This window comes from Dryobates pubescens, chromosome 7 (assembly GCF_014839835.1).
Source record: "Dryobates pubescens isolate bDryPub1 chromosome 7, bDryPub1.pri, whole genome shotgun sequence".
NCBI classification, from domain to species: domain Eukaryota; kingdom Metazoa; phylum Chordata; class Aves; order Piciformes; family Picidae; genus Dryobates; species Dryobates pubescens.
Genome location: NC_071618.1, coordinates 43,739,258 through 43,766,770, shown reverse-complemented (window position 1 = coordinate 43,766,770; position 27,513 = coordinate 43,739,258). Strand labels below are relative to the sequence as shown.

Below are 27,513 nucleotides of genomic sequence, written 5' to 3'. Positions count from 1 at the left end.
AGCAGGCTTCCGGCTGCGCGCGTTTTCGTTTCAAAGTTCACTTCCTGAGGAAAGATGGCGCTGTAATGGGGTTTCTTTAGCCCGCGCTCCATTCCACGAGAGCCCCGGGCCGAGCTGCCCCAGGGGGCGTGCTGCCCGCCATGTCCCGCGGCCTCCCTCCATGTCGCGTCGGGGCGGATTCCTCCCCTGCAGCGAGTCCGCTGCGCCGCGCGGCGGCGCCCGCCGGCGCCCGCCAGGAGGCGCTGCCGCCGCCCTCCCGCCGCCGGCTGCCGTTGCGGCTGCGCGACGCCGCGAGCCCGGCCGGTCATGGCCGCCTCCGTGTTCTGCTGCTGCCCGTGTTGCAGGGATGGCGGCGATGGCAGCATCCCGCTGAAGGAGATGCCAGCGGTGCAGCTCGATACGCAGCGCATGGGTAAGCGGGGCGGGCCCGCGTGTCCCCTCCGTGAGCCGCCCGAGTCGGGCCGGAGCCGGGCGGGCGGAGGCTGCGGGGTGGCGGCGGCTCGGAGGACACCTTCCAGTACGCCCCATCCGACCTGGCCTTGAACGCTTCCAGCGAGGGGGCGTCCACAGGTTCTGCGGTCATCCCGTCCCGGCGCCACACCATCCTCACAGTGAAGAACTCCTTCCTTTACTCTGTGTTTACCCTCTTTCAGTTTAAAGCCGCTACCCCTTGTCCTGTCGCTGCTCTCTGGATAAAGAGGCCCTCTCTCATCTTTCCTGTAGGCCCTCTTCAGGTACTGCAGGGCTGCTATAAGGCCTCCCTGAAGGCTTTTCGAGGCTGAGCAGCTCCAGCTCTCGCAGCCTGTCCCGATAGCGGAGGTGCGCCGGGCTTCTCATTGTGGCCGTCCGCTGGACACATTAGAACAGGTCCATCTCTTCCTGGTGCTGGATTGTAACTGTTTCATAGAACCATAGAATGGTCTGGGTTGGAAGGGACCTCCAAAGGTCAGCTAGTCCAACCCCCTCTGCAGTAATCGAGGGCATCCTCAACTGGATCAGGCCGCCCAGAGTCCTGTCGAGACTCACTTGGAATATCTCCAGGGATAGGGGCAGCCTGCTTCAGTGTTCCACCACCCTCTTGGTAAGGAACCTGTTCCTAACATCCAATCTAAATCTGCTCTTCTCTAGTCTGAAGCCATTGCCCCTTGTGCTGTCACTGCAGGCCTTTGCAAACAGGCTCTCTCCAGTTTGATGGAACGGTACCGTCCCAAACAGAAACGTGCACCCGCCCTTAAAACTTACCCTTTCCTCTCACTGAAGTGTGCTGGGGAAATCACTTTCTGGCAACTTCTTTAGAAGGACTTGGCAGCTCTCAGGAAATAAATCTCAGTTTGGTTGGCATTCTGCTGAAGCTCAGCAGCAGAGTGAGTATGTGGAGGTGTGCCTCAGTCTCAGAGCGGGGAAGGCTGCCTGATGGGGTAGTCCTAAAGAGCTTGGTCAGGTTAGTTAAGGGGGTGGTGATTCAGAGGAGAGGCTACCAAGTTACAGCCATGAAGATGCAGTAGGAGCCAAGCCATGCAGAGGTATGGCCCATACTGCTCTCTGATCATCATCCTTAAGATGAACTATCTAGAAAACCATATTTGGGCTTTGTTGAGGAGAGAACTGAGCTGGGTCAGGTGCAGCAGAGTCAGGGAAAGAGCAAAGAGGAAAGTGGTGCTGGCCTGTCCAGGATCCAATGCTCAGACACAAGTATTACCCTCCTTTGCTTCACTTGTATCAATGAAACTTGACTGTCTCCCATATTCTTGACTGACAGTGGTGCCTGGAGATCGTCTTCCACCAGAGAAGGAACACTTGGCAGAGAATTAGGAATAGTGTGGCCAGCAGGAGCAGGGAGGTCATTCTGTCCCTGGACTCAGCACTGGTTAGGCCGCACCTTGAGTCCTGTGTCCAGTTCTGGGCCCCTCAGGTTAGGAAGGACATCGAGACACTTGAACGTGTCCAGAGAAGGGCAACAAGGCTGGGGAGAGGCCTTGAGCACAGCCCTGTGAGGAGAGGCTGAGGGAGCTGGGGTTGCTTAGCCTGGAGAAGAGGAGGCACAGGGGTGACCTTCTTGCTCTCTACAACTACCTGAAAGGTGGTTGTAGCCAGGTGGGGGTTGGTCTCTTCTCTCTAGCAACCAGCACCAGAACAAGAGGACACAGTCTCAAGCTGTGCCAGGGGAAGTTTAGGCTGGAGGTGAGGAGAAAGTTCTTCACCGAGCGAGTCGTTCATCATTGGAATGTGCTGCCCAGGGAGCTGGTGGAGTCACCGTCCCTGGAGGGATTCAAGAGGGGATTGGTGACACTTGGTGCCATGGTCTGTTCATGAGGTCTGTGGTGACAGGTTGGACTCGATGATCTTTGAGGTCTCTTCCAACCTTGGTGCTACTGTGATACTGTGAATTTTTCTAATAAAAGGATATTTTTTTGGTGTCCAAAGAATAATTAACCACCTTGCAATTCCATCAAAAGTTTGTATCTGATGTACTTTTCCTTCTCTTTTCAGAACTTCTTTTCCCCCCCAGTGTATAGAGGGTTACAGGGCTTTGGTCTCATGGCGAACCCTTGCTGACTGAATTGCAAGTTACTCTTCTAATGTGGCTGAGCAAAGGTTGTAATCAGCAGGGTGCTGTAAAACCCAAGAGGTGAAATTAAAGCAGTGTATATGTTTTTAAAGAAATAAACAAGGTCTTGTTGAATTATGGACTAGCCTGTAAACAGCTTTCCTTTCCTTACTTCAAGGCAGGGCACATCATAATTCTTACAGACTAATGAAACTCTTCCTCGGGGCAGGGAGAGCAAAAGCTCTTCCGAGTGTTTAGTGTTTGGCCCTCAGCTTAGGACTGCTTCCAGACCTCTACAAATGTTTTGAAGTCTTTTGTATAGTTTAGTTTTGTGTTTGTGATTATGTTTGTTTTCCTTCTTGCAGGAACAGATGTTGTCATTGTTAAGAACGGCAGGAGAATATGTGGCACAGGAGGCTGCTTAGCCAATGCACCTTTGCATCAGAACAAGAGCTACTTCGAGTTTAAAATCCAGTCCACAGGTCAGTCAGCAAAAATGTGCAGCCTGAAACTGGAGGCTGTGTTAGATTGGTGGTTGTACCTCAAATGCCAAGCACAGGCATCTTTCTGATTACATCCTGGTGCTTTATAAACTGTCATCATGTAAAGGGAAATGTCTGGGGGGGGGTCTTTCTTTTTCCTCTTCTTTTTTTCTTCTTCCTCTTCTTTTTTTCTTTTTCCTCTTCTTTTTTTCTTTTTCCTCTTCTTTTTTCTTTTTCCTCTTCTTTTCTTTTTCCTCTTCTTTTTTTCTTTTTCCTCTTCTTTTTTCTTTTTCCTCTTCTTTTTTTCTTTTTCCTCTTCTTTTTTTCTTTTTCCTCTTCTTTTTTCTTTTTCCTCTTCTTTTTTCTTTTTCCTCTTCTTTTTTTCTTTTTCCTCTTCTTTTTTTTCTTTTTCCTCTTCTTTTTTTTCTTTTTCCTCTTCTTTTTTTTCTTTTTCCTCTTCTTTTTTTCTTTTTCCTCTTCTTTTTTTCTTTTTCCTCTTCTTTTTTTCTTTTTCCTCTTCTTTTTTCTTTTTCCTCTTCTTTTTTCTTTTTCCTCTTCTTTTTTCTCTTTTTCCTCTTCTTTTTTCTCTTTTTCCTCTTCTTTTTTCTCTTTTTCCTCTTCTTTTTTCTCTTTTTCCTCTTCTTTTTTCTCTTTTTCCTCTTCTTTTTTCTCTCTTTCCTCTTCTTTTTTCTCTCTTTCCTCTTCTTTTTTCTCTCTTTCCTCTTCTTTTTTCTCTCTTTCCTCTTCTTTTTTCTCTCTTTCCTCTTCTTTTTTCTCTCTTTCCTCTTCTTTTTTCTCTCTTTCCTCTTCTTTTTTCTCTCTTTCCTCTTCTTTTTTCTCTCTTTCCTCTTCTTTTTCTCTCTTTCCTCTTCTTTTTTCTCTCTTTCCTCTTCTTTTTTCTCTCTTTCCTCTTCTTTTTTCTCTCTTTCCTCTTCTTTTTTCTCTCTTTCCTCTTCTTTTTTCTCTCTTTCCTCTTCTTTTTTCTCTCTTTCCTCTTCTTTTTTCTCTCTTTCCTCTTTTTTCTCTCTTTCCTCTTCTTTCTCTTTTTCCTCTTCTTTTTTTTCTTTTTCCTCTTCTTTTTTCTTTTTCCTCTTCTTTTTTCTTTTTCCTCTTCGTTTTTCTCTTTTTCCTCTTCTTTTTTTCCTCCTTCCTCTTCTTTTTTTCCTCCTTCCTCTTCTTTTTTTCTTCTTCCTCTTCTTTTTTTCTTCTTCCTCTTCTTTTTTTCTTTTTCCTCTTCTTTTTTTCTTTCCTCTCTTTTTTTCCCTGTTTCCTCTCTTTTTTTCCCTGTTTCCCCTTTTTTTTTTTAACAATTAATTAAAACCCATGGTAAGTGTGTTCCTAAAGGAGTGCAAATGCTGAAGCACTGTGCTGTTCTGTGTGCTGTTCTAGGCTTGTTTTCCAGTTAGCATATCCTGGCACTGGGTTTTGTGTAGCTATGAAGTACACTTACCTAAGTAGTGCCATTCATCCAGCAGTGTTTGCAGCTATTTGCACAAGCACTGTTTGCACACACAAGGGTAGCACTCCTTGTGCTACACTGTGCTCTTCATATCAAGTGTTCAGCACTTATTCTGACACAGCCTTATCAAGAGAAGCCTCTCAGCACCCTGTTTATTTATTTCTTTTTCACAGATCTAATGCAAAGCAGCTGAAAGCGAATAAAATTTGGGAGGATTATGCATTCAGTGATATGGCCAGCTTCAGCCATGCAGAGTGCACTCCACACTTGCCTGTCTTCTAGCACTGAAAGTCACCCTCTGTTTTTTAAAACAACAGAGACTGTGAAAATGAAGCTTTTCTTTCCTTAAGTGTGTAGAGGGTGGGGGGCAGAAGGAGGGTAGTGTTAGTCCAGAGACAGATGGAGCTCAAACCCAGCACTTTCTGGGTAAGGATTGTTTACATTCAGTTGCATTGGAGTGTAGGCAGCTTGAACACAAATCTGCTCAAAACACATTGCAACCAAACCAGCTGTTTAGTTTTAAACTGCAGGTAAACCCCAGATCAGTCTTATCTTGGCAGTCTTAGTGTCCTTTCTGTTGGGGGAAGAATCCACCGCAGCTGCTGTTCGTATATGGTTGTTGTTCACACAGGTGCACTATCTGTCTTCTTATAGATATAATAAACTCTGCCATGCCTCATCCATCCCTGTGCCCTAAGGCTGGAGCATTGTAGATCATTTAACTTAAACCTTTGATCCTCAGAAGGGTCCCTGCACAATCTTTTAGGGGTCACCCTGACTATTGGAAAGTTTTCTCAAGCCTCATCTGAATCTTCTTCACACTCTTGTCCTTTTCATTCTAGTCCTGTATGCATTAGAGTATTTTTTTTCTGCAGCTTTGTTCTTTGAAACTAATTTTCTTGATTCTTTTGCCTCATTTTATTCTTCTGTAGGTTTAACAGTCTCAGATTGTTGGAGGTTTTCACACTGTCTCCCTGTGGGTGACGTTTTCACGCTCCTGGTTGGCTTTGTTGTTTCTTCTAGAATATCTACAAATGACCTAATTTGTCTTGAGGTATGATGCTAAAAATGGATGCTTTGCCCCAGCTGCAGCAGCAGTAGATGCCCTTCATCTGCTGTACATGCTCTATGTCTTCTTTACATATGACATACCTCCAGAAGCCTTTCACAGCAGTGTGGCACAGACTCATGCTCGGCTTGTGGTCTGTGCTAGCCCCCGAATCGTGTGAGCAGGCTGCCAAGCCACTGCTATATTTGTGCCACTTACTGTTCCCTACTTCCCTCCTGTCCTTTGAGAATGAGCAAACACATTTTCCTTATTTCAGACCTCTTCACCAACCTGTTAGGATAATACAGACTTGAGGGGCCTCTGAAGAGCTTGCAGCCCTGTTGGCTTGGTTTGGGCAGCATGTTTAACAAGCACGTTGTCAAATCACCCCAGCTGCTGACGTGACTACGGAGCCGTCGCTGACCTTGTGCATTCAGTGCAAAACCTCAAACCCTGACTGAGTCATCTTCTTGGATTTGACAGAGTGCTGCTGCTGAGTAGTCCTGGAATACAGTCTTCTAACCACTTGTGCATTCATATTGCTGTCACTGTCTAGACCATGCTTTCACAGTTTGGCTGTTTCAGTCTTTTATGGCTTTCAAAGCCATTACCAAACCAAAATCTCTCATATTTGCAGTTTATTCTTCTTTTTACCCTGAGACTAGGTCTAACCAGCTGAAAAAGGAAATAGTGGTGTTTACAAACCCATCCTAGCTTGATTTATTTTTCACATCCTCCTGCAGTGTCAGAGTTTGTTTGCTGTATTGTTTTCTGGGAACAAAAATGAAGTGGTTACAATTCCCTGGATCCTTCTTTTTCAGGGTAGATGCTGCTTATCTTCAGATTCTTGTGCCTGATTGTATTAGGTCTGGACAGGATAAAAACACTCTTCTTCATAGCAGTTCCTGTGGTGCTGTGTTTTAGCTCTGTGACCAAAACAATACTTACATCAACTCAGCTGTTGCTGAGCAGTGTTTGCACATTATCAAGGCCTTCTCTCTTTCTCACTCTGCCCCTCTGGTGAATAAGGTCAGGGGTGCACAACAAACTGGGAGGAAACACAACCAGACAGATGACTTGAGCTAACCAAAGAGATAGCTAGTGCCACATAATGTCATGCTCAGCAGCAGGAGGGAGAGGAGGAGATTGAGGGGGGTTAGCCATCTTTTCCTTGGGAAATGCCTAAGCATTGCTCTACACATGGGAAGCAGTGAGTGATTGCCATTGCATCACTGTTACATTTTGTTTCCTTTCTTCTACTTCTTTGCTCATTAATCATTTTTTATCTTTACCTTCAAGTCTTCTTGGGTTTACTTTGTCTTTCCTCCCACTGAGGCCTGCAGGGTAAAGTGAGTGGCTGGCTGTGTGGGGCTTAGCTGCTGAACAGGGCTAAACCACAATAGTCCTGCTCTTTCTGAGAGGTTGGTACTCATGAAAAATACATTCTCTATGCTGTCCTCCTTCAGTCAGGTAGTCTTGGAAAGAATAGGAGAGGAGAGGATAGGAGAGGATAGGATAGAATAGGGTAGAATTAACCAGGTTGGAAAAGACCTCAGCAATCATCAAGTCCAACCTAGCACCCAACACCATCTGATCAACTAAACCATGGAACCAAATGCCTCATCCAGGCTCTTCCTAAACACCTCGAGGGATGGTGACTCCACCACCTCCCTGGGCAGCACATTCCAATGGCCAATCTCTGTGAAGAACTTCTTCCTAACATCCAGCCTAAACCTCCCCTGGCACAGCTTGAGACTGTGTCCTCTTGTTCTGGTGCTGGTTACCTGGGAGAAGAGACCAACCCCCACCTGGCTACAACCTCCCTTCAGGGAGTTGTAGAGAGCAAGGAGGTCACCTCTGAGCCTCCTCTTCTCCAGGCTAAGCAACCCCAGCTTACTCAGCTTCTCCTCACAGGGCTGTGCTCCAAACCCCTCTCCAGCTTTGTTGCCCTTCTCTGGACACCTTCCAGCAGCTCAACATCTTTCCTAAACTGAGGGGTCCAGAACTGGACACAGGACTCAAGGTGTGGCCTAAGCAGTGCTGAGTCCAGGGGCACAATGACTTCCCTGCTCCTGCTGGCCACACTATTCCTGATGCAGGCCAGGATGCCATTGGCCTTCTGGGCCTCCTGGGCACATTGCTGGCTCATGTTCAGCCTACTGTCAACCAGCACCCCCAGGTCCCTTTCTGCTTGGCTGCCCTCCAGCCACTCTGACCCCAGCCTGTAGCACTGCCTGGGGTTGTTGTGGCCAATGTGCAGAACCTGGCACTTGGATGTGTTCAGTCTCCTGCCCTTGGACTCTGCCCATCTGTCCAGCCTGTCGAGGTCCCTCTGCAGAGCTCTCCTATGCTCTAACAGATCAACTCCTGCCCCCAGCTTGCTGTCATCTGCAAATATACTGATGATGGACTCAATCCCCTCATCCAGATCATCAGTAAAGATATTGAACAGTCTGGGGCCCAGCACTGATCCCTGGGGGACACCACTGATGCCTGGCTGCCAGCTGGCTGTGGCACCATTCACCACCACTCTCTGGGCTCAGCCCTCCAGCCAGTTCCTAACCCAGCACAGAGAGCTGCTGTCCAAGCCAGGGGCTGACAGCTTGGTGAATGTGGGGTCTTTTTCTTACCATGTTTGTTATTGTGGCTTTTCAGGCATTTGGGGTATTGGAGTTGCAACCCAGAAAGCCAACTTGAACCAAATTCCGCTTGGTCGAGATGCCCATAGCCTGGTGATGAGGAACGACGGAGCTCTCTACTACAACAACGAAGAGAAAAACAGGCTACCAGCAAACAGCCTTCCCCAGGAGGGTGATGTGGTGGTGAGTGTCTTAAGGCTTCTTTGCTTCAGGAGCTGTTTGCAGATTCTTCTTGTTCATGGCTCTGTGGTCAAACTGACTGCTTTGGTCAAATTGTTGATACAAACTGACGTGTCACCAAGGTTGGAAGGGACCTCAAAGATCATCGAGTCCAACCTGTCACCACAGACCTCATGACTAGACCATGGCTCAAAGTGCCACATCTAATCCCCTCTTGAAACCCTCCAGGGATGGTGATTCCACCACCTCCCTGGGCAGCACATTCCAATGGCAAATGACTCTCTTGGTGAAGAACTTTCTCCTCACCTCCAGCCTAAACTTCCCCTGGCACAGCTTGAGACTGTGTCCTCTTGTTCTGGTGCTGGTTGCCTGGGAGAAGAGACCAACCCCCTCCTGGCTACAACCTCCCTTCAGGTAGTTGTAGAGAGCAATGAGGTCTCCCCTGAGCCTCTTCTTCACCAGGCTAAGCAACCCCAGCTCCCTCAGCCTCTCCTTGCAGGGCTGTGCTCAAGGCCTCTCCCCAGCCTCATTGCCCTTCTCTGGACACCTTCAAGTCTCTCAATGTCCTTCTTGAACTGAGGGGTCCAGAACTGGACACAGGACTCAAGGTGTGGCCTAACCAGTGCTGAGCACAGGGCACAATGACTTCCCTGCTCCTGCTGGCCACACTATTCCTAATGCAGGCCAGGATGCCATTGGCCTTCCTGGCCACCTGGGCACACTGCTGGCTCATGTTTAGGCAGCTGTCAATCCCCAGGTCCCTCTCTGTTTGGCAGCTCTCAGCCACTCTGACCCCAGCTCTGCATGGGATTGCTGTGACCAAAGTGCAGCACCTGGCACTTGGATTTGTTGAGTGCCATCCTGTTGGCCTCTGCCCATCTGTCCAGCTGTGTGGTGTTTGGACAGATCCACCCCTGGCAGAGCAGTGGACTTCATTCTTAGCATTGCTATGTTTCTGAGTGAGGGACTCACTTTGCCAGTGGTTGTAAAGTAGCTGCTGATGATCTGTTTCAGCTTGGTTGCAGTATCTACCTGATGCACAATTCCTGTCACAAGGGTCACAAGTTGGTGGAGGTGATACCTTCCCAAAAGAATAATGTACTGGACTGCATTGTCATGGCTTCATTGTTACTGGCATGCACCATGCCCAGGTGAACTCAAGAGTCCATAGCTACCTGCTTCGTGATTAGAAAGACACAGCTGAGCAGGGAGAGGTTCCAGGGGATAAATGTACTGCATTTTCAGCCAGACTTCTATAGGGAGGGAGAGGCATTAAGTGAGGAGGGGATGATGCTCACTGGGAAAACAATTAAGAATGGGAGCAAATGGAAAATCATAGAATCACAGAATCAGTCAGGGTTGGAAGGGACCACAAGGATCATCTGGTTCCAACCCCCCTGCCATGGGCAGGGACACCTCACACTAGATCAGGCTGGACAGAGCCTCATCCAGCCTGGGCTTAAACACCTCCAGGGCTGGGGCCTCAACCACCTCCCTGGACAACCCATTCCAGGGCTTCACCACTCTCCTGGGGAAGAACTTCCTCCTCACCTCCAGCCTCAATCTCCCCACCTCCAGCTTCATTCCATTCCCCCTAGTCCTATCACTCCCTGAGATCCTGAGCAGTCCCTCCCCAGCCTTCTTGTAGCTCCCTTCAGCTACTGGAAGGCCACAATGAGGTCACCTGGGAGCCTTCTCTTCTCCAGACTGAACAGCCCCAACTCCTTCAGTCTGTCCTCACAGGGGAGGAGCTCCAGCCCTCTGCTCATCCTCCTGGCCCTTAACATGTTTTGCACTTTGCTAATCCAGGTTACTCAAAACAGCTTTAAGTGGCTTTGTTCAGAGGGTTCTGTTTTATTGCTGTCTTTTTCTCAGTGTCCTCTTAGAGGGCATTTAGCTGTACAAATACACATGAAGTGTCAGGCTCATGCACATAAACTTGGTTGCTTTTCCATAGGGCATTACCTATGACCATGTAGAATTAAATGTGTACTTGAATGGGAAGAACATGCACTGCCCAGCGTCAGGGATCCGAGGCACTGTCTACCCCGTGGTCTATGGTAAGTCAGTGGGTTTCACTCTTTCCTGCCAGGGGTGATACTTTTGATACCAGGTCTGTGTTGTGAGCTACCTATTCTTCTTCTCACTTAAATGGAACACACAGCAACTTCTTTTCCCCTTTTTTCTTCATTTTCTTTTTCTCTTCTTTTTTCCTTTCCCCCCCTCTCCTCTCCTCTTTTCCCCCCCCTCCTCTCCTCTTTCCCCCCCCCTCCTCTCCTCTTTTCCCCCCCCTCCTCTCTCTTCCCACCCCCCTCTCTTCCCACCCCCCTCTCTTCCCCCCCTCCTCTCTCTTCCCCCCCTCCTCTCTCTTCCCCCCCTCCTCTCTCCTCTCTCTTTCCCTCCTCTCTCCTCTCTCTTTCCCCCCTCTCTCCTCTCTCTTTCCCCCCTCTCTCCTCTCTCTTTCCCCCCTCTCTCCTCTCTCTTTCCCCCCTCTCTCCTCTCTCTTTCCCCCCTCTCTCCTCTCTCTTTCCCCCCTCTCTCCTCTCTCTTTCCCCCCTCTCTCCTCTCTCTTTCCCCCCTCTCTCCTCTCTCTTTCCCCCCTCTCTCCTCTCTCTTTCCCCCCTCTCTCCTCTCTCCTTTCCCCCCCCTCCTTTCTCCCCCCTCTCTCCTTCCCCCCCTCTCTCCTCTCTCCTTCCCCCCCTCTCTCCTCTCTCCTTCCCCCCCTCTCTCACACCTCCGTTCCCCCCCTCTCTCCTCTCTCCCTTCCCCCCCCCTCCTCTCTCCTTTCCCCCCCTCTCTCCTCTCTCCCTTCCCCCCTCTCTCCTCTCTCCCTTCCCCCCTCTCTCCTCTCTCCCTTCCCCCCTCTCTCCTCTCTCCCTTCCCCCCCTCTCTCCTTTCTCTCCTCTCTCCCTTCCCCCCTCTCTCCTCTCTCCCTTCCCCCCTCTCTCCTCTCTCCTTTCCCCCCCTCTCTCCTCTCCCCTCTTTTCCCCCCCTCTCTCCTCTCCCCTCTTTTTCCCCCCCCTCTCTCCTCTCTCCTTTCCCCCCTCTCTCCTCTCTCCTTTCCCCCCCCTCCTCTCTCCTTTCCCCTCCTCTCTCCTCTCTCTTCCCCCACCTCTCTCCTCTCTCCTTTCCCCTCCTCTCTCCCCCCCCCCCCTCTCTCTTTTCCCCTTTTAATTTTTTTTCCCTTTTCTGTTTTCCTTTTTTCTCTTTCTTTTCCCCAACTGCAACAGTCAGTTGCATGAACAGACAAGCTGAGGAAAAATGCAGGAGTGTGTTTTCACTTCATCTTTGATGCCACTTAATAGTGAGGGGCAGAAGGCAGCGCTTGCTGAGCGCCTGCAGCGTCCACGTCCCACAGGCTGGGGAGTTGCTGCACTCAGTCTAAAAATTGCCAAGCAGACTAAAGTGAAACCTGGGGAAAAAAGAGAAACCAAACAAATTCACAGAATACATACCTGGCTGGAAGAGATCTCAGGAGAGATCTAGTCCAACCCTCAAATCCAAAGTGCTGTAGACTTGTGGGCTAGTCTGACCTAGCTCTGAAGTTTGTTATGGATGCCTGTTCATTACACATACTGCATTCACTGTTAAATACAAAGAGATACAGAATGGCTCTGTGTGGAATAGAACAGAATGGAATGGAATGGAATGGAATGGAATGGAATGGAATGGAATAGAATAGAATAGAATAGACCAGGTTGGAAGAGACCTTTGAGATCATTGAGTCCAACCTAGCACCCAACACCACCCGACCAACTAAACCATGCAACCAAGCACCCTGTCAAGTCTCCTCCTGAACACCTCCAGTGGTGGTGACTCCACCACCTCCTCAGGTTACTATTTCTTTCTCAAACAGTAGCTTCAGTGCAGTGCTAGAAGTGCAGCTTCTTACTGTGCAGTGGTACAGCTCTTCCCTGCTGCACCAAACGGACGCCCAGCTTGGAAACCCCACAAGTGGTGACCCACTTGGGGTAGCTGTTTTGGCAGCAGTCATCAGTGCAGCACAGCAGTTTTGAACAAGGCACAGATGCCATATCCAATTAATCCCTGCACAGGCAGTTTAAGAAAGAATTTATGAATTACAGAAGCTGGAACTCGGCCAAGGGATGTGTTAACAATTTACTCTCCCAGAACTTGGCGGTGGTTTGGTAGTTCCCAAGTAGTCAGAATCTGTTTAACATCTCATTTGAAAGGCAGCACTTCCCTTAGCTCAGTGCATCATCAGTGCTGTGCTCTGGGCTGGCTGGTAGCTTACAGCATGTGAGAACTGCTTGTTGTGTTCCCTGTGTTACTCCCACAGCCATCTCCAGTTTCTATTTCTTCCTCCTGTGTGAGCTTCATCTAAGTAGTAGCCTCTTCCAAAATGTTTTTTCCTCTTGAATCATAGAATCAATAAGGTTGGAAAAGACCACAGAGATCATCAAGTCCAACCTAGCACCCAACTCCTCAGGACTAACTAAACCATGGCTTCGGGTAGAGTAGAGTAGAGTAGAGTAGAGTAGAATAGAATTAACCAGGTTGGAAAAGACCTCTGAGATCATCAAGTCCAACCTATCACCCAACACCATCTGATCAACTAAACCATGGCACCAAGTGCCTCATCCAGGCTCTTCCTAAACACTTCCAGGGATGGTGACTCCACCACCTCCCTGGGCAGCACATTCCAATGGCAAATTAATCTTGCTGGGAAGAACTTTCTCCTCACCTTGTGCCTAAACTTCCCCTGGCACAGCTTGAGACTCTGTGCTCTTGTTCTGGTGCTGGTTACCTGGGAGAAGAGACCAACCCCCACCTGGCTACAACCTCCCTTCAGGGAGTTGTAGAGAGCAAGAAGGTCTCCCCTGAGCCTCCTCTTCTCCAGGCTAAGCAACCCCAGCTCCCTCAGCCTCTCCTCACAGGGCTGTGCTCCAGACCTCTCTCTCCCCAGCTTTGTTGTCCTTCCCTGGACACAGTCTAAAGCAGTCTAAAGCCTTTGAGGTCTGTAAATGTGGCTAACAAATGACTGGTGTATCTGGTCATTTCATCCTGTGTCCCTAAGCCACGTGATGGTGCTGCTAAGATGCTCCCACAGTCAGTCAGTAGCTGCCCTGCAGCACTGTGGGGTCTCCTTGGGCAAGAAAACTTCATGGGCAGTAGGAAGAGAGAGGCTAAGGGAGCTGGGATTGTTTAGCCTGGAGAAGAGGAGGCTCAGGGGAGACTTTCTTGCTCTCTACAACTACCTGAAAGGAGGTTGTAGCCAGGTGGGGGTTGGTCTCTTCTCCCAGGCAACCAGCACCAGAACAAGAGGACACAGTCTCAAGCTGTGCCAGGGGAAACTTAGGCTGGAGGTGAGGAGAAAATTCTTCCCAGGAAGAGAGATTGGCCATTGGGATGTGCTGCCCAGGGAGGTGGTGGAGTCACCATCCCTGGGGGTGTTCAAAAAGAGATTAGACGTGGCACCTGAAGCCATGGTTTAGTTACTCATGAGGTGTTGGGTGACAGCTTGGACTTGACGATCTCTGAGGTCTTTTCCAGCCTTATTGGTTCTATGAGTCTGTGAACTGCAGCTGATTGTTGCCCCTTCCCTGTGTTTTGGCAATGGTATTACACAGCCCAAAGAGTGTAGGTTGCCTTCAGGGGCTGTTTGGGGGCACTTTAAGCCTACTGCAGTCATCTTTTTCTGCCTAGAGAAACTCCATGCCTGGGGCACGCAGTGGCCTTTTATTGTCAGGCTCTTGTTCTCATCTTCCACAAGTGGGCATAATTTCATCATCATTACCACAGCTCTTCCATAGGACTGTAACAGTTGAAGCCTGCAAGTTGCTTTTGTCTGGGACTCCCCTGATACAAACCTCAACTGTAAATGTCCTTAATTTCCTGTGAATTGCTGCTCCCGGGGAGGGATTTGACTGCAGAGGAAGGTTTTTCAGCAGTTAGTCTGCCCATGATTCATACCAGAACTGCACATATTTTTTAAAGAGAAACATGACAGAGTAGGCAAACACTGTGTCAAGCTTAAGAATGCCAACCAGGAAAACAGACTTGCAGGTTGTTCCCTCCACCTGCTGTAGGGAACCTCAGGCGTTTGTGCAGAGGTGAGGCACAAACGCTGCAGAAGTAAGAGAGCGCTGTAGCAGTGTACTGGTAGGAGTTTGAACTGACCCTGGAAGGGGAAGAAGTCCTGCCTTGGCTCTGAGATCTCCAAATTCCAACCCAAAATATGGGAATGAAGCTGTTCTGGTTTGAGCTCATGTTGTTGGTGTGCTAGGTTCATCCTGGAAGAAGCTGCTTTTGGAAGAGATCTTGCTGTCCTGGCCAGCTGGGGGTGTGTTTGGTAATGCAGTGCATGAGAGCTTGGCTCTGAACAGTCTCAGCAGTTTCTTTGTTGTATTATAGAGTAGGATAGGATAGAGTAGAATAAGGACAGAATAGGATAGGATAGGATAGAGTAGGATAGGATAGAGTAGAATAGGATAGGATAGGATAGAGTAGAATAAGGATGGGATAGGATAGAGTAGAATAGGATAGAGTAGAATAAGGATAGAGTAGAATAAGGATAGGATAGGATAGAGTAGAATAGGATAGAGTAGAATAAGGATGGGATAGGATAGAGTAGAATAGGATAGGATAGAGTAGAATAAGGATAGAGTAGAATAAGGATAGGATAGGATAGAGCAGAATAAGGATGGGATAGGATAGAGTAGAATAGGATAGGATAGAGTAGAATAAGGATAGAGTAGGACAGGATAGAGTAGAATAAGGATAGGATGGGATAGAGTAGAGTAGGATGGGATAGAGTAGAATAGAATTAACCAGATTGGAAAAGACCTTTGAGATCATTGAGTCCAACCTATCACCCAACACCATCTAATCAACTCAACCATGGCACCAAGCACCCCATCCAGTCTCCTCCTAAACACCTCCAGTGATGGTGACTCCACCACCTCTCTGGGCAGCACATCCCAATGGCCAATCTCTCTCTCTATGAAGAATTTCTTCCTAACATCTAGCCTAAACTGCCCCTGGCACAGCTTGAGACTGTGTCCTCTTGTTCTGGTGCTGGTTGCCTATAGGTGATAGCTGTATTGGAGAATATTCCTTATGGCTAGCATATTGTGTGTAATCTAGTAGGGTGGTGTAAAAAGGGATCAAACCCTCTGTGTGTTCCTTCTCTAACTCCTGCTGTTTGGTTCTCTCCTGCAGTTGATGACAGTGCCATTCTGGATTGCCAGTTCAGTGACTTTTATCACACACCTCCACCAGGGTTTGAGAAGATCCTTTTTGAGCAGCAGATCTTCTGAGTGTCTTCCTGCCGAGCCCTTGCAGCCTGCACTGTTACAAAAGCGTTGTCCTCTTAAATAAAGCTTCACTTTCCTTTTAGGAGACATATCTATGTTTTTAGTAAGTACTTGTGGCTGCTGTCTGCAGAATGAATGTTAACTGCCACACCAGGGAACTGTTGCAAGTGGAGAGTTCTGGCAGTGGTTTTGGTTGGAAAGGGAGTGTTTGGGGGCAGCTTTCTCTCTGATGTGTCCTAGGTGTGTGGGGGGGATGTTGCTGTCATCAGTGTTACACTCAGTGTTTGGAATAGGCTGGAGCTCTGTAAAGCAAACAGTTATGATGCATATGATAGCTATGGAGGTGGAGAGGAGTTGTTTCCCAGCTGGTTTTTTTTCCCCCACACAGAAGTTATGTACTTTGTATGAAAGCATCACTGTGTTTCCAGCCTGTGATTGGGAGTTGCAGTGTCCCAGTTGTGCACAGTGAGTAATGGCATAACTGCTAGCTGGATACAGCTGGGGACCTTTTGGCTGCTCCTTCCTTTTGGTTGCTGCTTCCTTTTGGCTGCTCCTTCCTTTTGGCTGCTCCTTCCTTTTGGCTGCTCCTTCCTTTTGGTTGCTGCTTCCTTTTGGTTGCTGCTTCCTTTTGGTTGCTGCTTCCTTTTGGTTGCTGCTTCCTTTTGGTTGCTGCTTCCTTTTGGTTGCTGCTTCCTTTTGGTTGCTGCTTCCTTTTGGTTGCTGCTTCCTTTTGGTTGCTGCTTCCTTTTGGTTGCTGCTTCCTTTTGGTTGCTGCTTCCTTTTGGTTGCTGCTTCCTTTTGGTTGCTCTTTCCTTTTGGTTGCTGCTTCCTTTTGGTTGCTGCTTCCTTTTGGTTGCTGCTTCCTTTTGGTTGCTGCTTCCTTTTGGTTGCTGCTTCCTTTTGGTTGCTCCTTCCTTTTGGTTGCTGCTTCCTTTTGGTTGCTCCTTCCTTTTGGTTGCTCCTTCCTTTTGGTTGCTCCTTCCTTTTGGTTGCTCCTTCCTTTTGGTTGCTCCTTCCTTTTGGTTGCTCCTTCCTTTTGGTTGCTCCTTCCTTTTGGTTGCTCCTTCCTTTTGGTTGCTCCTTCCTTTTGGTTGCTCCTTCCTTTTGGTTGCTCCTTCCTTTTGGTTGCTCCTTCCTTTTGGTTGCTCCTTCCTTTTGGTTGCTCCTTCCTTTTGGTTGCTCCTTCCTTTTGGTTGCTGTTGTTTCCTTTCCAAGTGTAATTTAATCTGTTCCCTCAGTCTTACACCAGCAAATGTGACTTAACCTGTTTCTCCTGGCTTTTCATCTGCTTTTATTGACACCAACAGTAGGGCACTCTCTAGTCATACCTTTCTGCTGAACCTTGAAGAGTAAACCTCAGCATGAGGTGGGGTTTCTTTGGAGGGTCACCACACTGTGTTGCTGTGGTAGGACAGTAAGTCCAGAGCACTCAGCTTGGGTATGCAGAGAGCCAGGTGGAGGGTGTGAGATGTTCTGGTGAAGCCTTATGTCTAAACTGTAAATGAGATTATTCTTTTATGGAATAGTGTATTTAATTTCTTTGTGAACCATTGATAAATTATTAATGGCTAAGACATTGTTATAAAATGTGATGCCCCTGAGTATAAATTGTGAGATGCTTTTTTTCCACCCCCCCCCTTCCCTCTTGTCATATTTAATATACTTCCTAGAGGCAATCTTTCTGGTAAAGAAAACCTTAACACTGGATGTTTGGGGTGGTGTTGTTCTTGGTCTGGGCTCTTCCTGGGTTAATGTGTTTGCATAAATGGATTCTTTGATTTCAGTATTTTTAGAAATGAGATTTTCAAATACAAAGCCTTCTCCAAGCCTTCCACCTTATGATGTTCTGCTCTCTTGTCTTTTTATTCCAGTAGCTCCTTGTCCTGGTTTGAGGCCAGGCAGATCCTCTCCTGCCCCTCAGAGGTGCAAAAGAATGGCACTCATCACACAAATGGATTGCAGGAGTGATGGAGAGTTTAAATGGGAAAGCAGTGAGTGTTGTACAGCAGCTACAAGCACAGTGACAAAAGAAACCTGAAGTGTACAGAGTCCCTTCCAGCACACCCAAAGGTCCCCAGCGTTTCCCATCTCCCCACCTGAGGGTACACCCCAAACCCCCAGGGCTCTTTCTTCCTCCCTCCCCCCTCCTCCAGCTAGGCTAACCTCAGGCTGGCCAAGTCTGAGACTGCCCCTCCCCCTTCTCCTACTGGCATTAGGCCTAGCCAGGCCTAAGAGGCCCTGAGATAACTCCCCTGATAGGGAGCATCTCCCACGGGAGCAGAGAGGGAAGAAAGAGGAAGTAAATGACTTTGCAGATGGATTTATAGGGTGCAGGATATTATGGGTATGAAATATGCTATTTCCTGTGTCCACCTTATTGGGCTGGACCCTCTGGACACTGGAGGTGTAGCTTATGTGGCAGGAACAGGAGGGACCCAGCCTAAAGTGCCACACTGGTGTTTTCCTTCCTTTCAGCCTTGATGTCACACAGCAGGGCTGGGTGGAATTGTTGAACCTGAAAAGAAGGGTGAAGCCCATGTCAGCATTGTGGTACAAAGCTTGGGAGACAGAGTGCACTTTTATCTTCTTCCCTTGCAAGCTGCTTTGCTTTGCTGTGCTCAGCTCCATGATCTAAGTTGAATGGAAATGCTCACATGCTTCATTTCAGTTTCGCTGGTAGATGTGGCACCAGCTGTCCCTGCCAGGGCAGAGGCTTCTGGGGTGGGTTGACCCTGGTTGGATGCCAGGTGCCCACCAAACCACAGAATCACAGAATTTCAGGGGCTGGAAGGGACCTGGAAAGATCATCCAGCCCAACCCCCCTGCCAGAGCAGGATCACCTACACCAGATCCCACAGGAACACATCCAGGTGAGTTTTGAGTATCTCCAGAGAGGAAGACTCCACAACCGCCTGGGCAGCCGCCTGTGTCACCTCCTTAGCTGGACAGGGTAGAGGCTTGTGGGTCAGGCTAATGGAACACAGCCCTATGAGGAGAGACTTGAGGGAGCTGGGGTTGCTTAGTCTGGAGAAGAGGAGACTCAGGGGTGGCCTCATTGCTCTCTACAACTACCTGAAGTGGGGTTGTAGACAGGCAGAGGTTGGTCTCCTCCCAGGCAACCAGCACCAGAACAAGAGGACACAGTCTCAGGCTGCACCAGGGGAAGTTTAGGCTGGAGGTTAGGAGGAAGTTTTACACAGAGAGTGATTGGCCATTGGAATGGGCTGCCCAGGGAGGTGGTGGAGTCACCATCACTGGAGGTGTTCAGGAGGAGACTTGACAGGATGCTTGGTGCCATGGGTTAGTTGATTAGGTGGTGTTGGGCGATAGGTTGGACACGATGATCTTGAAGGTCTCTTCCAACCTGGTTTATTCTATTCTATTCTCCTATTCTATCACTTACTGGTTACTGTCATGGGCAAAGCAGGCTCCACTTGGGGAAAATTCATTTCATTCATTACCAATCAAATCAGAGTAGAGTGATGAGAAACAAACCCAAATGTTGAAACACCTTCCCCTCACCCCTTCCTTCCTCCCAGGCTTCACTGGGAGACCCAGTGACACAGACCATGCAAAGGGCTGAGATACCTCTCTTGCTTCAGTCTTTACTAGCAAGATGAGCCTTCAGGAATCCCAGAGACTGTAGGCAAAGGCTAAAGCAAGGAAGTTGTGCCCTTGGTGGAAGGCCAGGTAAGCAAACTAAACATCCACAGGCCTGTGACGAAGTGCACCCACGAGTGCTGAGATTGCTGTCTCACAGACATCAGACAGCAGGCTTGATAACCTCTGGTCAGTCATGGTAACTGGGAGAAGCACCTGAAGGCTGCAGGAGAGCAATGCCATTCCTATTACTAGGAAGAGTGACCTACAGGCCAATCCTCCTCAACTGAATCTCTGGGAAGGTGATGTAGCATCTAATCCTGGAAAGCATTAGGAGTAGTCAGCATGGCCTCATCAAGGGGAAATCATGCTTGGCCAACTTCATAAACTTCTGTGGTAAAATGCCTGGCCTGGTAGATGAGGAGAGAGCAGGGGATATTGTTTAGCTTGACTTCATTAAGACCTTCGATACTGTCTCCTATAAGATCCTTACAGGCAAGCTGCAGTTCTATGGGCTGGATAGGCAGCTGGACTGAAAACTGGCTGTGTGAATGGGTCCAGAGAGTGGTGAGCAGTGGCATGAAAGTTAGTTTGGGGACACTACCTAGAGGTATATCCATGTGGTCACTACTGGGTCTAGTCCTGTTGAACATCTTGACTAGCAATCTGGATGATGGGGCAGAGTGTGCCCTCAGCAGGTTTGCAAATGACACAGAACTGGGAGGAGTGGCTTAACTATGCCAGAGGGTTTTGCTGCCTGCCAGAGGGACTGCAACAAGCTGGAGAAAAGGCTGACAGGAACCTCCTGAAGGTCAAAAAAGGGAAGTGCACAGTTCTGCAGATGGGGAGGAACAGCCCCAGGTGCCAGGACATACTGGGAGCTTGACAGAAAAGGACCTGGCAGTCCTGCTGGACAGCAAGATGAACCAGCAAGATATGCCCTCATAGAATTAGATGTATTAGATGTTTTACCACCAGATCAAGAGAAGTGATCCTTCACCTCTGCTCAGTGCTGGCAAGGCCACACACGGAGCTGTGTCCGGTCGTGGGCGTCTTGGTACAAGAGAGATGTGAACGTGATGTGTGCCCAACACCTCAGGACTAACTAAACCATGGCACCAAGTGCCACATCCAATCCCCTCTTGAACACCTCCAGTGATGGTGACTCCACCACCTCCCTGGGCAGCACATTCCAATGGCCAATTAATCTTTCTGGGAAGAACTTTCTCCTCACCTCCAGCCTAAACCTCCCCTGGTGCAGCTTGAGACTGTGTCCTCTTGTTCTGGTGCTGGTTGCCTGGGAGAAGAGACCGACCCTTACCTGGCTACAGCCTCATTTCAGGTAGTTGTAGAGAGCAAGAAGGTCTCCCCTGAGCCTCCTCTTCTCCAGGCTAAGCAACCCCAGCTCCCTCAGCCTCTCCTCACAGGGCTGTGCTCCAGACCTCTCCCCAGCCTTGTTGCCCTTCTCTGGACACCTTCAAGTGTCTCAATGTCCTTCTTAAACTGAGGGGCCCAGAACTGGACACAGGACTCAAGATGTGGCCTAACCAGTGCTGAGCACAGGGCACAATGACCTCCCTGCTCCTACTGGCCACACTATTCCTGATGCAGGCCAGGATGCCATTGGCCTTCTTGGTCACCTGGGCACACTGCTGGCTCATGTCCAGCCTACTATCCACCAGTACCCCCAGGTCCCTTTCTGCCTGGCTGCTCTCCAGCCACTCTGCCCCCAGCCTGTAGCACTGCATGGGGTTGTTGTGGCCAAAGTGCAGCTCCTGGCACTTGGACTTGTTAATGCCAAGAGTGTTAAACTTCCAAGAGTGAGGAGGTGATAAGACAGGTCTCTTTGTGAGCTGCCTTCTATGAGAGACCATTTTTCCCCCTTTTTTCCCCTCTCCAGACATTTTAGCTTTTCCTTGCCCCTTTTCTACCCTGCTTTGGACCTGAGGAAGCCCACCTGATCTGGCTGCCAAGATGAGTCAGCAGAAGAGACTCTCTCTCCCCCCACGTGGTCCAAACCACTGACACTTCGAGGGAAGAGAAATAGTTGCTTAGACACTGGAATTTCCTTTGCTGCAGTCAGGAGAGGTGGGCTGGGGATGAAATGAATTTGAGAGAACATTCCTGTGGGGAGTCATCTGCTAAAACCCCAGAGATCCTGTGTGCAGAGAAGTGCATAAATAAAACTAAGGTCACTTTTCTCTGATTTCAGAACATGTCAAGAGCAGGGGGAAAAAAAAGAAGCTCTTTGTGTATGTGTATCTAGGTTGCATTCTGCCTGCAGTCTAATTCAAGATTACACAGGGAGAGGAAAAAAATAGAAGCCAAATCACATCCATAGAAAACTCTGGCATATTTAGCAGACAAGACAGAGCCTAGCTTCAAGAAGCATGAAGATTTGAGTCATATTTCTTGGATGTACTCATTCTGTTGGCAAGCAGCACGTGTCACAATCCCCACTGCTGAGGAAGCTGAATTCCCTTCTACTTCCAAGCATCCACGCTCAGCCTGGGATGGCTTTATGACCACCTCACCAGTGACAAGACATGGTACTGCACCGTGGCGGTGTGGTGAGGATTTTGGGGTGGAAAAAGTGCAGCTCTTGGCCAAAGTAAACTCTGGCAAAATGGAGATAAGCTGCTGGGAGCAGCATCTTTCAGGCAGGTCGGTGGAATTCCCCAGACAAAGTCATCTTTTCCTGTACGCAGGATGGAAGTAGAGCTTCCCCCTCCGGGGGAGGGACATCAGGAGAACAGATCTGGGGTGTGTGAGGCAGCCAGGGCCATGTTCAGACTGCTTCTACCCTAATGCCTGTCACAACTCCATCTCTTCACTGTCTGGGCAATCAAGTCTGAGCAGTCTGAATCACTCATGACTAATCTGAATGTAGTAGTTATAACTCCTAAATTAAGCTCCTCGAGTAGGGGGTGTGAACACACCTTCAGATGTTACAGTAAAGGGAGGGCCAGCTAATTATCTTAAGAGTCTCTATTTTGCCAGAGATTGCTTCAGGAGAGGATTGGGCTGCTTGGAGCTTGTTTCCTCCTTTCTCATCTAATTCATCATCTGTTTTTCCTTTCAGCTGCTCTAAAGGCCCGTTTTTCCCACTAGTGTTACAGCAAGCAGCACACCAGCCACTTCTTTGTCACAGGCTGACAGGTCTCAAATTCTGGGAAGCTTTGCCTCTGCTGAAAAAGCAGTGGTCAACATAATCCTGTCCACTAACCCCCTGGGGGAGATGCATGTCGCACAGCTAAAGAGCTCTGCTGATGCTGCTTGAATGATTTCCTCAGACAGGCTGAGCAGGAGTGACAGATGGCCTTTTTTCCCTTTTCTCCACCTATTGCTGGAGCTTTTCCTTGCAGAGCTGTGCTGATTGGGATAAGAAAGCAAACCAAGCTGCCTGGAGGCTTCTCAGCACTAGTGGCACATTGAAAGTTTGGGCTCCAGGGAGAGGAGTCAGAGTTGGACCAAACAGTGAGGGAAAGCCCCAAGTCCTCTGCGTTTGCTGCCCCTGCTGCTGGTCCAGCATGTTGGGAAGGGAATAGCCAGTGCCTGTAACTGGTGGGGGAATCACACCTCACCCACCTCATCCAGCAGGGCTCTGGTAGAGCTCTACCCTGAATACTTTGTCTCAGGTCACATAAAGTCTGAATCAGGTGAACCAAACCAGCTCTGCGGATGAGATGAGGGAAGCGCTGGTATCCCCAGCTAGCACAACTCTGCAAGTGGGGAGGAACTTCTGGGCTAATGAGAGTTAAACTGTCAAAAATGCTGCCTGGAGCTGCAGCACTGTGTTCAGGAGGGTGTTATCCTGCTAAAAAAAAAGGATTCCAGTTTTACTGAAATAGCTCTGTCCTTGCCAGACGTGCTTTGCAGGATAGCAAGCTGCTATTCCAGTGCTGATAAAGCCCTCCTGTTGTGCAGATAGCCTCAGCACCACCGCTCTTCCTGCTCCTCTGCAGAACGGCAAGCATAATATTTCTGCTCCCTTCCCCTTTTTCTTCACCCAGAGAGCCAGGGATGTCAGAGCCATCCTGGGGAAATGGCCAGATCCCCTAGGTTTAGCTGTCAATTCGGCTCTGCATCCGTCGCTCCACAATGAGCCTCCCACTGAGGGCAGCTGTGGGGGAAGGTAGGCTGTGACCTTGTGCAGCGATGAACTGCTTTGCTCTGCTTTATTGTTTAGTGCCTTATTGTTGCTTTCAGGGTTGCTCTGTAAGAAAGTAAGTTCCCTTTTAGGGCCATCTCTGTTTCTGCCCTTTGTTTCTCTTCCTTCCTTCTTTTCCTGTCTCTGGGTGTAGTGACGCCCATGATTTATACCAGTGCAAACCCTCTCGCACTGACTTCAGAGGAATCTGTGGCTGCTGCTGTTAGCCTCCCTGCTGAATTGCTTGGTGGCTTGGACTCCTCCTAGAGCCTGTAGTTATCCTACACTAGATTAGGTGACAATCCATCCCTGCCCAGCTCCTCTGCTGGTCTGCATGGTCTTGCTGTGGTGTGTAGCTGTGCTGGCCTGCAGCCAGGCTCCACTCCTTCATGTCCCTGCGCCCCAGAAAATACATGTGACATGTTCTTTTAAGTTAGCTCAGTACTTTCACCTGGTCCTGCTTTCCTTATCCTCTAAGGAGAGGAATAAGCACAAGTGCTGAACACTCAGAAAAACTGCTTTACAGAATCACAGAATCAGCCAGGTTGGAAGAGACCTCCAAGATCATCAAGTCCAACAGATCACCCAGCCCTATCTACTCAACTAGACCATGGCAATAAGTGCCTCATCCGGTCTCTTCTTAAACACCTCCAGGGATGTTGACCCCACCACCTCCCTGGGCAGCCCATTCCAAACAGAAAGGGACCTGGGGGTGCTGATTGACAGCTGCCTAAACATGAGCCAGCAGTGTGCCCAGGTGGCCAAGAAGGCCAAGGGCATCCTGGCCTGCATCAGGAACAGTGTGGCCAGCAGGAGCAGGGAAGTCATTGTGCCCCTGGACTCAGCAATGGTTAGGCCACACCTTGAGTCCTGTGTCCAGTTCTGGGCCCCTCAGTTTAAGAAGGACATTGAGACACTTGAACGTGTCCAGAGAAGGGCAATGAGGCTGGGGAGAGGCCTTGAGCACAGCCCTGTGAGGAGAGGCTGAGGGAGCTGGGGTTGCTTAGCCTGGAGAAGAGGAGGCTCAGGGGAGACCTCATTGCTGTCTACAACTCTCTGAAGTGTGGCTGTAGCCAGGAGGGAGTCGGTCTCTTCTCTCAAGCAACCAGCACCAGAACAAGAGGACACAGTCTCAAGCTGTGCCAGTGGAAGTTTAGGCTGGAGGTGAGGAGAAAGTTCTTCACAGAGAGAGTTGTTCATCATTGGAATGTGCTGCCCAGGGAGGTGGTGGAGTCACCATCCCTGGAGGTGTTCAAGAGGGGATTGGATGTGGCACTTGGTGCCATGGTCTAGTCATGAGGTCTGTGGTGACAGGTTGGACTTGGTGATCTTTGAGGTCTCTTCCAACCTTGGTGATTCCAAAGGGCAATCACTCTTTCTGTGAAGAGTTTCCTTCTAAGAAGAGGAGAGCAGTGAGTGCCCTCCGAGGCTGCTGCTCTCGGCGTGTTCCCGAGAGAGCTTCCCTCTGACATGGAAGGCATTATTCTGAGGAGTACTTGATGGTCACAAGTGATACTGCATATGGATTCATGGGGCCATCTAAATGCATCACTGTTGAAATCTGTTTTCTAATGCCATTAATGATGTTAATTAAGAATCATAGAATTGTTAGGGTTGGAAGGGACCTCAAGGATCATCTAGTTCCTAGACCTCAAGGATCATCTAGTTCCAGCCTCCCTGCCATGGGCAGGGACACCTCACACTACAGGAGGTTGCTCACAGCCACATCCAGCCTGGCCTTAAAAAGCTCCAGGGATGAGGCTTCCACCACCTCCACCTGTGCCATTCTCTCACCACACTCATGGGGAAGAACTTCTTCCTAACATCCAATCTGAATCTCCCCACTTCTACTTTTGTTCCATGCCCCCCAGTCCTATTACTCCCTGACACCCTAAAAAGTCCCTCCCCAGCTTTCTTGTAGCCCCCTTCAGATACTGGAAGGCCACAATGAGGTCTCCTTGGAGCCTTCTCTTCTCCAGACTGAACAGCCCCAACTCCCTCAGTCTGTCCTCAGAGCAGAGCAGCTCCAGCCCTCTGCTCATCCTCATGGGCCTTCTCTGGACACCTTCCAGCACCTCCAGATCCTTCCTGTAATAGAAGCTCCAGAACTGGAGGCAGGACTCCAGGTGGGGTCTCAGCAGAGCGGAGCAGAGGGGGAGAATCCCCTCCCTGGCCCTGCTGGCTGTGCTTCTCTTGCTGCAGCCCAGGCTGTGATTTGCTTCCTGGGTGAAGAAGACTTTTCTTCCTTTTTTCTGTAATTAATTTTAATTGCAGGAAACAAACAGCAACCCTGTCTGCTTCCAGATAGGTCAGGAGACCTGCAAAACAGTTACTAGCAACATTACTTGCATTTGCAAGAAGTATTCCTGGGGGTTTTTTTTTCCCCCCCAGTATATTCTAATGAATTTCTCTAATCGTGGTAACCCCTCCATAAACATCCCACGGTGTGGGGGTAGCATTTTAATCAGCAAGCTCTGGTGGAAGGTGAAATACTCAAGATGAAGGGAGAAATCTGAGTATCAAGTGTCTGGGCAAACAGGCTGCTTTTGGCCATGGTGACCTTCACAACCACTTCTTGAGGTTAGACCCATAAAAACCGTCTTTAAGACCTCTGCAAATGAAATGAGCTGATGAAGGAGTCCTCAGGAGGGGACAGGCTTGCAGTCAGATGGGAACAAAGCTCACAGGAGAGGAAACACAATTTAGTGGATGCTAATTTGCACCTATAAACTAGTGGGTGCAAAAGCAGCTGGGATTGAATTCCCTGTTCCTTCTTGGCTGTTAAAGACATGACCAAAAAAAATCTGCAGCATTAATGGCTTAATTACCCTTGGAGAAAGGCTCTCAAGGGTAAGTGAAGAGGAGCAGAGAGAAAAGAGGAAACCCAGGGTTTAAGTCTAGCAGCAGCACCAAGAAGTCTGGCTACAGATGCCCAGAAAGTTGCTACTGCCTCTTCTTCTGCTCCCACTTACATGGTAGGCCAGCTGCATGGTGGAGCACACTACTGCTTCAGAAATGGAATGGTGTGTACTCAGAGAATGTTAGGTGTTGGAACAGTCTTCCAGAGGTCATTGAGGCCAGGCCCCCTGCCCAAGCAAGATCATCCAGGGCAGGCCCCACAAGAACACACCCAGCTGGGTTTTGAAAGTCTCCAGAGAAGAAGACTCCACAACCTCTCTGGGCAGCCTGCTCCAGTGCTCTGTCACCCTCACCACACAGAAGTGTCTCCTCGTGTTGAGGTGGAACCTCCTGTGCTCTAGCTTGTAGCCTTTGTTCCTTGTCCTCTCACTGGGCACCACCAAAAAGAGACTGGCACCTTCATCTTGACACCCACCCCTCAGATACTTACAGACATTGACAAGATCCCCTCTCAGCCTTCTCCTCTTGAGACTAAACAGCCCCAGCTCTCTCAGCCTTTTCTCACAGGAAAGCTGTTTGAGTCCCACAGTCATCCCTGCAGCTCTCCATTGGACTCTCTCCAGCAGATTGCTGTTTCTCTTGAACTGGACCCCAAAACTGGACAGAATATTCCAGGTGTGGCCCCACCAGGGCAGAGCAGAGGGGGAGAAGAACCTCCCTAGACCTGCTGGACACACTTGTCTTGATGCACCCCAGGATGCCATTGGCTCTCTTGGCCACAAGGGCACATTGTTGTCCCATGGAGAACTTGCTGTCCACCAGCACTCCAAGGTCTTTCTCCATGGAGCAGCTTTCCAGCGGGATGCCCCCTGGTCTGTACTGGTGCCTGGTTTTATTCCTCCCCAGATGCAGGACTCTTGTCCTTATTGGACTTCATGAGGTTTGTCTTCACCCATCTCTTCAGCTTGCCCAACTCTTACTGAATGGCAGCACAGCCTTCCAGTGTCAGACACCCCCCTCCCAGTTTCATCTCATCAGCAAACTCAATCCCCTCATCCAGGTCGTTGATAGTGAGTAATCAGGGAGGACACTTGCTAAATTCATGGTTGAGTACTATTACTGTTATGATTATGATTACTATTACTATGATTACTATTACTATTGCTATGGCTATTGCTATTACTGCTGCTATGGCTATTGCTGCTGCTATGGCTATTGCTATTACTGCTGCTATGGCTATTGCTGCTGCTATGGCTATTGCTGTTACTGCT

General features: G+C 49.1%; 1 protein-coding gene across 1 annotated transcript; it reads left to right on the top strand.

Moving 5' to 3' along the window:
• The first annotated feature begins 270 nt into the window (after window positions 1-270).
• On the top strand, window positions 271-16,162 carry SPRYD7 (SPRY domain containing 7). The gene is made up of 5 exons (XM_054162980.1): window positions 271-412; window positions 2,914-3,030; window positions 8,193-8,359; window positions 10,314-10,416; window positions 15,539-16,162. Exons 1-5 carry the CDS (start codon window positions 307-309, stop codon window positions 15,634-15,636), a joined length of 591 nt encoding a protein of 196 aa, XP_054018955.1. The 5' UTR covers window positions 271-306; the 3' UTR covers window positions 15,637-16,162.
• Window positions 16,163-27,513: the final 11,351 nt, after the last annotated feature.

Bases quoted from the DNA above. Each gene is read 5' to 3' on its own strand.
- SPRYD7 (XM_054162980.1), top strand. From the start codon at position 307: ATGGCCGCCTCCGTGTTCTGCTGCTGCCCGTGTTGCAGGGATGGCGGC. The intron at 3,031-8,192 runs GTCAGTCAGCAA...GTGGCTTTTCAG, and splicing joins GTTTAAAATCCAGTCCACAG to GCATTTGGGGTATTGGAGTT. The intron at 10,417-15,538 runs GTAAGTCAGTGG...TCTCTCCTGCAG, and splicing joins TGTCTACCCCGTGGTCTATG to TTGATGACAGTGCCATTCTG.